The sequence below is a fragment of the Corvus brachyrhynchos genome, unplaced genomic scaffold (genome assembly GCF_000691975.1).
Source record: "Corvus brachyrhynchos isolate BGI_N302 unplaced genomic scaffold, ASM69197v1 scaffold395, whole genome shotgun sequence".
In the NCBI taxonomy this organism is placed as follows: domain Eukaryota; kingdom Metazoa; phylum Chordata; class Aves; order Passeriformes; family Corvidae; genus Corvus; species Corvus brachyrhynchos.
Window position 1 is genome coordinate 1,107,429 of NW_008238340.1, and position 11,327 is coordinate 1,118,755.

At 52.2% G+C, this 11,327-nt stretch overlaps 1 protein-coding gene across 1 annotated transcript in view; it reads left to right on the forward strand.

Annotated features, from left to right (window-relative positions):
- Positions 1–5,191, forward strand: part of LOC103616136 (kazrin) — a 26,510-nt gene extending 21,319 nt beyond the window's left edge. The window contains exons 4-9 of the mRNA XM_008634267.2: positions 756–892; positions 1,298–1,468; positions 1,755–1,944; positions 2,102–2,232; positions 2,499–2,549; positions 3,173–5,191. Of these exons, the coding sequence (XP_008632489.1) occupies positions 756–892; positions 1,298–1,468; positions 1,755–1,944; positions 2,102–2,232; positions 2,499–2,549; positions 3,173–3,340 (848 nt within the window). The 3' untranslated portion in view covers positions 3,341–5,191. The remainder of the gene's footprint in view (positions 1–755; positions 893–1,297; positions 1,469–1,754; positions 1,945–2,101; positions 2,233–2,498; positions 2,550–3,172) is intronic.
- Positions 5,192–11,327: the final 6,136 nt, after the last annotated feature.

An 11,327-nucleotide genomic window follows, 5' to 3' on the forward strand; every position in this document is an offset into this window, starting at 1 on the left:
ATGAAATATTTGGGATCTGATTATTAAACTGGGCATTATTTTGGTGGAATGGGACGTATGTGGAGCAGGGAGCCACAGGGCACTTCTGCAGCACTGCCAAGGATCAGGTTCAGTATTGGGTAAAGCATTAATGTACAGAAATGACTGAAATTCCTTGTCCTATGTGAGGTTTCTGTGAGATTTCTCCCTGCATTGCCAGCCTTCCACAGCTGTCCCGGGCTCCGTGGTCAGCGAGCATCCCTCACTGGTGAATGAGGAGGGAAAACATGAAGGTTTTGGGTTCCTCTCAGGGCTGTTGAAACACCCATCACATCGCACGGTGCCTCTGCTCCATCCCCTCATCCCGACACAGCACCATGGAGCTGGAAGGGGACACTCGGGGAGCCGTGCCTGGGCTCATGGGAGCGCTGCCAGCATCCGCCTCGCTGCTGAAAATAAACCGGTTGTGGTTTATTTATCCTGGAGAGGGAGCAGCAGGTTTTCCTGCGCCAGGCCCCGAGGCTGAGGCAGCAGTTTTGCTCCCAAACCTTGTTTTCCAGGGTCTGAGCTGTGCCTTGGGGGATGGGCAGTGGTGAGGAGCCACAGAGGTGACGTGATGGGCATTTTGAGGGGTGCAGCGACGGGGATGAATTGGGCATCTTCTCCCAGTCCAGGCCCCGGGATTGTAATTTTGGTGCTTTTTCCTTGGAGAATAAAAGAGATGGAGTCAAGGGGCTGCCATGCCCCCCATGCTGGAGTCATCCTCTCTCCCACAGCCATGAAAGCTGACCGCAAGCGCTTGAAGGGGGAGAAGACAGACCTGGTGAGCCAGATGCAGCAGCTGTACGCCACGCTGGAGAGCCGAGAGGAGCAGCTCCGGGACTTCATCCGGAACTACGAACAGCACAGGAAAGTGAGTGCAGAGCCCAGCACCATGGTCTCGTGGCACAGAGGGCTGGCAGCAGGTTGAGCGTGAAACCTGGTTTGTAATCAGGGAAAATCCCACGAAAGCTCCAGCTGGACTCCAGTGGAGTTGGGATGGACCACAGCAGGTTAAAGTTAAATAAATGCTGGAGGAAATAGAGCCAGACCTGGGGAATTTGATGTAATTTTGACCAGGTGCACAGTGAGCACTGCTTTTTGGACCGGCTGCATTCCGGATCTCCCCAAAAAGGGTTGACATTCCTGCCAGCACAGGGCTCTTGTGACACCTGAAGATACTGCTTGTGGTTGGGTGGTCCCCAAGGGGGTTGTGACAGAGGCATTTTTAGTAGCATGTGGATTTTCCCTTCCTGATGGCCACCCCCTGTCCCGGCAGGAGAGCGAGGACGCAGTGAAAGCCCTGGCAAAGGAGAAGGACCTCCTGGAGCGGGAGAAGTGGGAGCTACGGCGGCAGGCCAAGGAGGCCACGGACCACGCCAGTGCCCTCCGCTCCCAGCTCGACCTGAAGGACAACCGCATGAAGGAGCTGGAGGCCGAGTTGGCCATGGTGAGCTGGATAATTAATATAGATCTGAGTGCTGCAGTGGTTGCACTACTGCAATACTTAGAGGAAAAAACTCCATCTCTCAGAAGGAGCTTGATATCTTTGGCACAGGGAACATAACTCAGAAATAACTTGATATCCCTGGCACGGGGAGCGGCACAGTTTGGATCTTTGCTTGCCCAGGGGAGGGTGGGTTTGGTGTGCAGTGTGTTGCTGCTTGTTCTGCTGCTCCAGGAGATGTTCATATGGTTTTCCCGTTCCATCACCACCACCTCGCTGTCCTTCCCAGGCCAAGCAGTCCCTGGCTACGCTGACCAAGGACGTGCCCAAGCGCCATTCCTTGGCCATGCCGGGCGAGACGGTGCTGAACGGCAACCAGGAGTGGGTGATGCAGGCTGACCTCCCGCTGACCGCCGCCATCCGGCAGAGCCAGCAGACCCTCTACCACTCACACCCCCAGCACTCGGCGGACCGGCAAGGTGGGCACCCCATGGATCAGGACATGGGCAAGTCTCAGGGACAAACCCCTTCCGGGGAGGAAAGAAGTTGGTTAAAACCACTCCCCCCAAATATGTTTATGGAAGTGCATCAGAGGCTTTGCTGGTGCTGACTCCCTGTTTTCCCCCTGCCTTCCAGCGGTCAGAGTGAGCCCCTGTCATTCCCGGCAGCCGTCCATCATCTCCGACGCCTCCGCGGCCGAGGGCGACCGGTCGTCCACGCCGAGTGACATCAACTCGCCCCGGCATCGAACGCACTCGCTCTGCAACGTAAGGCCCTGCCTGGTGGGGGCTGTGGTGCCCTGATTTGGGGAGATTGGCTCTGGGGATTCTGCGGGGCCTCTGCTTCCCAAAACAGCGTTGGGTTTGGAGTGGGGAGCACATTGGGGCTTGGCTGACCTGGAAAGCTGCTGCCCTGGGGTTTGTCCCAGCCCCACTGCAGTTCAGCTGCACAAATGCTGCCTTTTGCTATGGGGGGTGGATGGTCTCAGGCTGTGTTGGGGTTGATTCAATGGATCAATCTCCTTGTGTCATAGGGGGACAGTCCTGGACCGGTACAGAAGAACTTGCACAATCCAATCGTACAGGTAGGGCACAAATCCTCTCAAATCCTGCTTGTGAGACCCCTCCCTGTGCTAGAAAGTACTCGAAGGTGGGGGGGGGGGGGTCAGAGGCACTGATTCAGGATGAATGGAAGTCATCCTGGATTGTAAATCTGGGATGTCGCATATTCCCATAATTTGCCCCGAAACCTGGGTAATGCCGTAGGCATTCACTGAGCTCAGGCCTGTTGCAGTGTTGGTTTTTATAAGGCCCAGCCAAAGCAGGTTATTCTTCTGTATTTGTCCCTAAAACTGGGATGTTTTTGCAATCCAGACAGATGCTCTGACCATTTATTCTCAGAGCTGGAATCCCGATCCAGTTGAATTAAGAGGCCAAAATCCCAGAATGTGAAGAGGGGGCCCAATTACGCTGCAAATTCCACCACACAGGTTTCAGGAATATTATTGTATTTTTGTCCAGGATCTTAACATTACTTTGGACATGGATGAAAAGATTTTGTGGCATCTGGATGCAAATATTTTTTGGGACCTGAACTGAATGTTTTTTGGCACTGGGACCACATGGTCCATTATCCTTGGTGTGGGGGAAGGGGAAAAATAGTGAAGGAAAAGCTGGTTGCCCAAACTCATGTCTTCTCCTCCCACAGTCTCTAGAAGACCTGGAAGACCAAAAACGGAAAAAGAAGAAAGAGAAGATGGGCTTTGGCTCCATCTCCAGGGTGTTTGCCCGGGGCAAGCAGCGCAAGTCCCTCGATCCCGGTCTCTTCGACGGGACGGCCCCCGACTACTACATCGAGGAGGATGCGGACTGGTGACGGCGCCGGAGCCTCTCCTGGCACCGCACATGTACATATCCCACATCCCACATCCCCCGTCCCGCCTGTGGACGTGTTACCTGTTGTCTTGGGAGCGATGCAGCTGTGTCGTAACTACAGTTTTTTCCCTTTTTTCCATGTTTTTTTTGGTTTTTCTCCATCCTGGTAACTCCTTTGTTGTCACTTCAGTTTGTCAGTTTGGGTTGGGGTTTTGTTCCTGTTTTCGGGGGGGGGGTTTCTGTTCTTTTTCTTGTTCTTTTGACAAAACTTGAAACTTGAAGGACTGCTGTGTCTCTGTAAATACCAGAAATATTGTGCACTTTGTGCTTGTGACGTCTCTTGTCCGAAACCCGCTGTTTTCCGGAGCCCAGCCCGCGGGATGTCCTTGCTTGGGGACAAAGGACCTGCCCAGCTGAGGGATCTTAGAGAGAAAACACACAAAAACAACAAAAGAAAGTCTCCTTCGCTGTGATGTCTTCCTGGCCGAGCCCCGCGGAGGCAACCCGGGCTGGTTGTTACGCCTGCCGGTCTGGAAATAAGTGTTTTAACGTTCCTTTTTAGTTGTTTTAATTTATTTGCACAAACCCAGAGGAGCTATTCTAACTAAATTATTGCAGAAGTTTTGGGATTTTTATATTTTTCCACGTCGGTTGGGATGGGGCGGGGAGGAGGAAGGGGGTGTTTGTACTGTACTGTCCTGGGAAGCTGCTGTTGGGGGGAATTGGGGGTGGGGGAGCCATGGACCCCCCACCCCGGGCTCCCTCGGCTGCCCCAGGAGCACTTAACGCCTTGGAAAACGCAAACCTAAACACGTGCCGGGAAATCAGACGGGGGGAAGCTGGTGGGAGCTTTGCCCGCTGTTTTTCCCTGCTTTTGGGGGGCTCACCCTTTGCTTCAAGTAAAATTTAGGGGGATCTGGCACAAGCTGGGAGCAGGGGAAAGGTGATATCCCAAGATATCCCATATCCCAAGACATTGCCCAGATAGGGCCGGCCACCCTGCTCCAGTTTGGAGTGTTACTGCCCTCAGGGGGGCTGGGGAAATCGGTACGAGTCCCCACTGGGGAGGTTTTTCTGGCTCTGGGGTGATTTGGAAGCACAGGTGGAGCTTGTTCTTCCAAATCCCTTGGAAATGCCCCCAAACCACCCCCCGGCGCAGCGGCTGCTTCCCCTCTCCACTAACACGTGCCGCGCTCTGCTTATGCCAAGATAAGTACCTTATGCTTTAATGCTTACAATATAATTTTAAGCTCTTAAAAAAAATGTATTAAGATTTATTTAATGAACTATAATAGTGTATTATTTTTCTTAATTCCGATACGCGCGCCCTTGTTGAGAAAAAAAAGGGTATTTTGTCTTAAATCACCGAACGAAACCGATGCCCTCGCGCTGTGTATTCCATTCCAAGGGATGATGCAGAGAGGCCATGGAGGGGTGACAGAGGGACCAGCCCCCCCAGGCTCTCCTGGGGTGGCAGGGCAGGCTTTGCCCTGTGGCATCTTTTCTCTGCAGAGAAGCATTTTTATACATTTTGTTGTTTTTTGGGTTTTGTTTTGGTTTTTTTTTTGTTCTTGCATTTTTATAATTTAAACTCTAAACCACCAGAACAGATGAGCGATCTCCTGGTTATCAAGTAGTTTCCTTTGCATTTCAGCTTTTTTGTAAATTAGGGAATAATTCTAAAAATTACTAAGAGGATGATTTATTTAAAAGAGAACTTCGCTAAATAGCATATGAATTATGGGTAACATTAGATTTAACTTTTCCCCCCGTGAGCTGGGGAGAATCCTTGAAGGCATGGATGCAAATATAAAATTATAAAAGATCTAAATAAAGCTTATTTTAAAGTATGGATGAACTCCATGTGGTTTAATTGGAGATCCTGGACTGGTGTTGGCGTCTCTGCTGTGTCACTAGGGTGCAGGACACCCTGAGTGCCACGTGGATTTGGGGGACTCCGGGGTGATGGGAGCATGCAGGAGAAGGCTGGACCAGCTTTTCCCTGGACCAGTTGTCACCCAAATGCCTGCTCCCGAATGAAATGATGCTGGCAGGAGACTGGGACCGTCTGCCTCTGTATGAAATGGGGATTTCAAGGGTTTAAGGTATGGATTTGGGGTGAACAGGCTGATTTCCCTCTTGGATATGGAAAATACAATGAGAAGGATCAAGAACAGCAGGAGGGATGGAGAAATCAGAAAGTGGTGTGCTCCAACTTTTGTTAATGGATAAATTATTGTTACCAATGTACAAGTTGATAAATTATTACTATTGTTACTATTATTCAGATGACATTGGTGACCTGTAGGGTTGTGCCAGCACTTCCAGTGGGGCCTGATGCCATTTTGGCGTCAATGACTGTGTTTGCAGGCTGGAGCAAAGGCAACCTGCAATGATTTTCAAGCCCATAATGAGGGTACAGATCAAGAGATCAAGAAAGGTACCTTTTCTTCTGTTTTTTTTCCCCAACAGAAACAGCCTCCTTGGGGTTTGGGAGCAGCTGCAGAGCAGGTAAGAGCCACCATAGTGTGAAATGGGGAGAGCTGGAGCAAAGAAAAATAGGAAAAACTCAGGAGAAGCCAGCTGGCTCTCCAGCTCTATCACCTGCAGCATTAATGCGAATTAAAGGTGGCATTAAAGGATAACTGCTGAGCGTGGCAAACACGAGCCAGGCACAGACCGTGGCAGCGTTCGCTGCACTTGGAGCAGTTCCCTGCTAAGATTTGGTGTTGTCCTTTGTGCATGGGATGGGGTGTGGGTGCTCATCCATCCCATCCATGGTTTTAAAAGTTTTGGGAGCCAGGAACGTGGCAGAGCTGTGGGTGCCCCACCACTCCTGGTAAGGCTTCTGCCCCTGTGCTGTGGGGACCACACCAGACCCTGTGTAGGGGGACACAGGTGTCACCTCCTGCCCCAGAGCCACGGCAAGCAGAGGGGCCTCGCTCCCTGTGTCTGTGATGTCCTGGGCTGGGGGTGGGGAGGGGGGAGGGAGGGTGGTGTCTTCTTTGTGGCTTTGTCCCCCTTCACCTACACTTGCCTGGCAGTGGAGGCTGTAGGGAACTTATCCCTGCCGCCTCTCTCCTGCACCCCTCCCACATCAGCCTCATCCCCTGCTGCATCCCTGCTGCATCCCTGCTGCATCCCCCTCACATCAGCCTCATCCCTGCTGCATCCCTGCCGTGCTGGTTGCTGCAGCACCGTGCTGCGCTGCTGCCACCGTGTGAGCAGTGCCCGAGTTTCTAGGCCCCGGGTGTGTTTGTTTTAGGTGTGACTCGCCCACGTTGGTGCACTTTGCACCATGCACCTTGCTGTGCAGACGCTTGCAGAGCCTTTTCTCTGGCGAGGACTTTAGACTGAGAAAGGAAAATATCCCAACACCGCATCAGGGCATGGGGTGTTGTGTGGGATGGCCAGGGTACCCCACAGAGGGGACACCCCATGTCCCCAGCACCCTTTCCTGGTGTGTAACCCAGCTGTGCTGGTCCTGGCATCATCTCTGGGTGACATTACAACAGAAGCTGCATTTACCTGCCATGCCACAGCCGTGCACTGGTAACCTGTGGGTCAGGAATGGGGCTGAGAGGTCACAGCAGGGAAACAGGGGTGAGTCTGGGACATTTCCTGCCTTGGCACTGACTCACCCCATGGCTTTAGCTGGTGATCTCCCCAGGCTGGATTTTTGGTGATAAAGAGCTAAACCGGTGTACACCAAATAGCTGAATAAATCATCAGGAGGTTGGTGGGGTTTGGCATGGGGTTGGTCACAGAGTGTGGGTGGTGCTGGTGATGCCTTAGATTTTAACTTTTATATTTTTCAAATCCTGCACTGCCTGGTGTGTAACTCTGGAGTTTCTTGTAGCCTGTTCATTTCTGCTCTCTCGTGCTGGGCAGACATAACAAAGCCTCTCCGGGCCTGCTCTCCAAGGACATCCAGACTGTCCTAGGCCCAAAAATTATAAACCAAAGAGCTGCTAAGGGGGGGTAAGCTCTGGGGAATTACATCATTAACTGAAGCTTTAATTGAAGAATTAACCCTGATATGCAAATGAACCAAACCTATAAAAGTGTGAAGAACTCGTGACCTGTTGTCCATCTTGGGGTCCATCTCAGCAATAGCCTCTGGCCTCCAGGGGGTACCTTTGAAGGCCTTTCAAATAAATACCTACTTTTATTCCCTTACTCCTGTCTAGTCTCTGTGTCTAGGAGGCCTCTTAAGGCATCACTGGTATCCCCCCAAAAGCTGGTGTCAAGGGCTGCTGCTGAGGCTGCTGGTTTATTGTTCAGGACTGCTGAAAATTTGGGAATGTGCCTGTCATAAACTCACCTATTTTCAGTGTTTTCCCTGGAGGAGTTTTCTACTAGTGCTGCTTTGTATGTATAAAGCCAACACTGGAAATGTCTTTGAGTCCTTGCCTGCGCAGCCCCAGGGATGCAGCAGTGCCCGTGGGTATCCCTCACTGCAGACATCCTTTGGGACATCCTGCTCTGCCACTGTCCCTGCAGCTGTCCCCACTTCAGCCCCTGTCTTTACCTTCCCACTGCCCCGACCTGACACAAGCACCAGCAGAGCACAGACCGAGCGGCTCTGCTCCATCCGACCAGGACACTGGAGCTGAGATAAGGCCTCATATCCAGGTAAGAAGGTTTCCTTGGAGTTTTATTACTGCTAGTGGTTGATTTCCCAGCATTTTCCTGTTCTTGGGCACAAGCCCTTATTTACCATCTGCTCCTAATTTTGAAAAGCTACATTCAGCTCTGCTCAGCTCTTTTAAATAACCAGCCACACGACACCACCATAGCTCTTCTCTTCCAGCCGTGTTCTCCTCAAGCCCAGGGTCTCCTGTTCCCAAATCCTGCCCAAGCCAGAGCTTCACCAGTGGGATGCAGCAGCCCCCGGAGCAGCTCCAGGAGGAAGCAGCAGGTTATTTACTGTTATTACTGTTAACACAGAGGCTTTATTTACACTGTTTTCCAGCTGCAGACGTGCGTGCGCTCGGAGTGGCAGACGGTGACCTGGCACGGTGGTTGAACTGGTTGTACCGGAACCGCCAGGTCCCGGCAGCCCCGGGGACACCGGATCCTCACCCTGCCAGGAGATGCTGGCAGGTCACACCCTCCCACCGGGAGCGTGCGGAAATGCCTCCCAAGTGGCTGGTTTTCCTCTTTTTTCCCACTTGCATGGCAGGTTCCCAGCCTGCAGCCCCGACAGGGACTCTAAAGTGGGGTGTAGAAACTAAGGCGTGAGGAAGAGAGAGGAAAGTATAGACCAGTGCATGTGGGCTGGGAATGGGATCTGAGGGAGCCCACCATGGAGCAGGCTGGGATGGGCTTTCATCCTGGGGGCAAAGCTGGGGCCCTACCATGTTCCATTATGTATTATATTTATATATATATATTATATTTCTGGTGTTAATTCGCTGTTAACTCTATTAATCATCAAACCGCAGAATAGTTTGGATAGGAAGGGACCTTAAAGCCCATCTCATCCCACCCTTGCCATGGGCAGGACACCTTCCACTGTCCCAGGTTGCTCCAAGCCCCACCCAAGCTGGACTTGAACACTCCCAGGGATGGGGCAGCCACAGCTTCTCTGGGCACCCTGTGCCAGGGCCTCACCATCCTCTCAGGGAAGAATTTCTTCTTCATATCTAATCTAGATCTACACTCTGCCAGTTTGAACCCATTTCACCTTGCCCTATCGCTCCATGGCCTTGTAATATGGTATTTATACCACAGCCATTCAGCTGTGGGTATCCAGGAGTCACCTGGAGCAGTGCTTTTGGCTCACTGTTGGAAAGTTTTGGAGGAATCCAGCAACATGTCTAGGCTTCCACTGGTGACTTTAACATACATGTTGAGCACCTTTGAGCAGGAAAAAGCAGGGAAATGTGCCAGTGAGCAATTTCTAAGGCAGGATAATGTGAGCCCCTGGCACCTCTGCATGCAGCAGGGCATCAGATGCCCCTCTGAAAGGCCCTTTTGTTGCCTGCTGGTGGCTCTGGTGGGGCTGCAGCTCCCAAAAAACATTCCTGTGCTCTGTACCCTGCATACCTGGCTGGATAAACACTCTGGAAAAGTCCCAGCCCGCCCTGAACTGGGCAGGGAGTGTTTGCACGGGGAGGATTTGAGCTGCCACAGATAAATCCCCACACTGGGATGGCTGCGGAGCTGGAACAGGAAATGAGCCCAAGGGATGGATGTGAATACATTATCCCACAGAGAATGTGCATCAGGGAGAGGCAGGTGCTTTAGCAGGCATCCAAGGGGTGAAGGCAAGGCCCCCCCTCCTTGATCCTGCTCCACTGCCACTGAAAAGCCCATTCCTGGCCAACATTCAGCTTTGTGGAGTGGGAACCCGAGGAGCCACGTTATGAATGTCCCCTCTGTGCTCACGGTCTCCAGGGCCTCTGCAGGGGGCTGACCTGGCTCAGGCACGGAACTCTCCCTGCGCCGGATCGGTGACAGTTGCTGTGTGAAGTCCATGTTCCCCCCACTTTCTTGCAGAGAAAACAATTCCCTGTTATGTCCCCTGACTGCCAGAGCTGCTTGGGATGTCGGGTTTGTGTTTGACACAGGAAGGTGGAGAAGGAGAGGGGGAAATCTGCCTGAAGTGGGGCAAATTTGCCTGAGCCAGTGGCCAAGCCAGAAAATGCAAAACCATCCATCCAAGGAAAAAAACATATGCGGTTATGTTTAATAATTATTTCTTTGTATAGCACGGCTCTCAGAATTGCCCTTTGATTAGAGGGGGGAGGTCTCGCTGCCGTGCGCCAGGGCAGGTGAGTCAGTGGAAAATACCATCGGCTCCATGCGGGATTGTGCTTGTAGGGAGAGATGCAGGGAAGCAAAGGGGGTTTCCCAAGCATCCTAAACACCAGTGGCCCCAAGGCAGGGCTGTGGAGCTGAGTCACGCCAGGTGATATGACACGTTTCATTGGGTTCGTGATGGCTTTTGCCTTCACAAGGTCTCGCAGGGCTTAAGGGACAGGAAAAACTGCAGTGGCTGGTCCAGCAGCATAGTGATGCAGTTTTTTTGCTTGGATCAGGGATGATACCCTGAGTATCATCTCCAACAGGATTTGTGTCCTTGGTGGTGTTTGTTATTACAGCTGGGTGTGAGAAGAGCCTGGAAAAACACATCCCCATTGCTGCTGGGATGGCAGCCAAGGAGAGGTGACACTGGACACAGCATTAGTTGCATTGAAGTTTGCCAGAGCCCAGCTCTGCTCCCCATGGTTCAGTCTGGAAACCATGGGGATGTCTGGCTATGAGACCAAGGCATGTGGCCAGAAGCTGTGGTGAGGGCCATGCCTGAAATGGCTCTTCCTGGCAAGTGAGTGGTTAACTGGGAGTGTTTATAGAGCAGCAGCCTGATAAAAAGTGTTTTCCAGGCTCTCTGTGAGTGCAAGCTTGGCTTTGCAGGGATATTGGCTTTGCTCTGTTGAATGCAGTGATGAGCCTGAGTGATTGGAGTTCCTCAAAATGAGGCTTCTGCAAACACAGCTTGGAACTGATTGAGAAAAAGCTCCACTCATCAGTAAAAGACAGTTTTACAAAGCAGGTCCATTGAAAGATGGGTTTTAAACTATTAGAATAAAAACTAAAACTTGCATTAGGTGTTGGGAATAAATTTTCCCATGGGAGGGTGGTGAGACCCTGGCACAGGGTGCCCAGAGAAGCTGTGGCTGCCCCATCCCTGGCAGTGTCCAAGGCCACGTTGGGGTGGGGCTCAGAGTAACCTGGGATAGTGGAAAGTGTCCTGCCCATGGCAGGGGGTGGAACGATATGGTCTTTCAGGTCCCTTCCAGCCCAAACCATTCCGGGATTCCATGAAAGCAGAGATGGGGGCTGCAACTGCTCCGAGGGGGTGACCCGATCGGCATCCCCAGTGTGACCCACACCTGGGTTTGGGGGTCTCTCTAGTGGTCTCCCTACTGTTTTCGGAAATCCCTTCGATTCCGCCCCCGCGGCTCTCCCGGTTTCCCGGA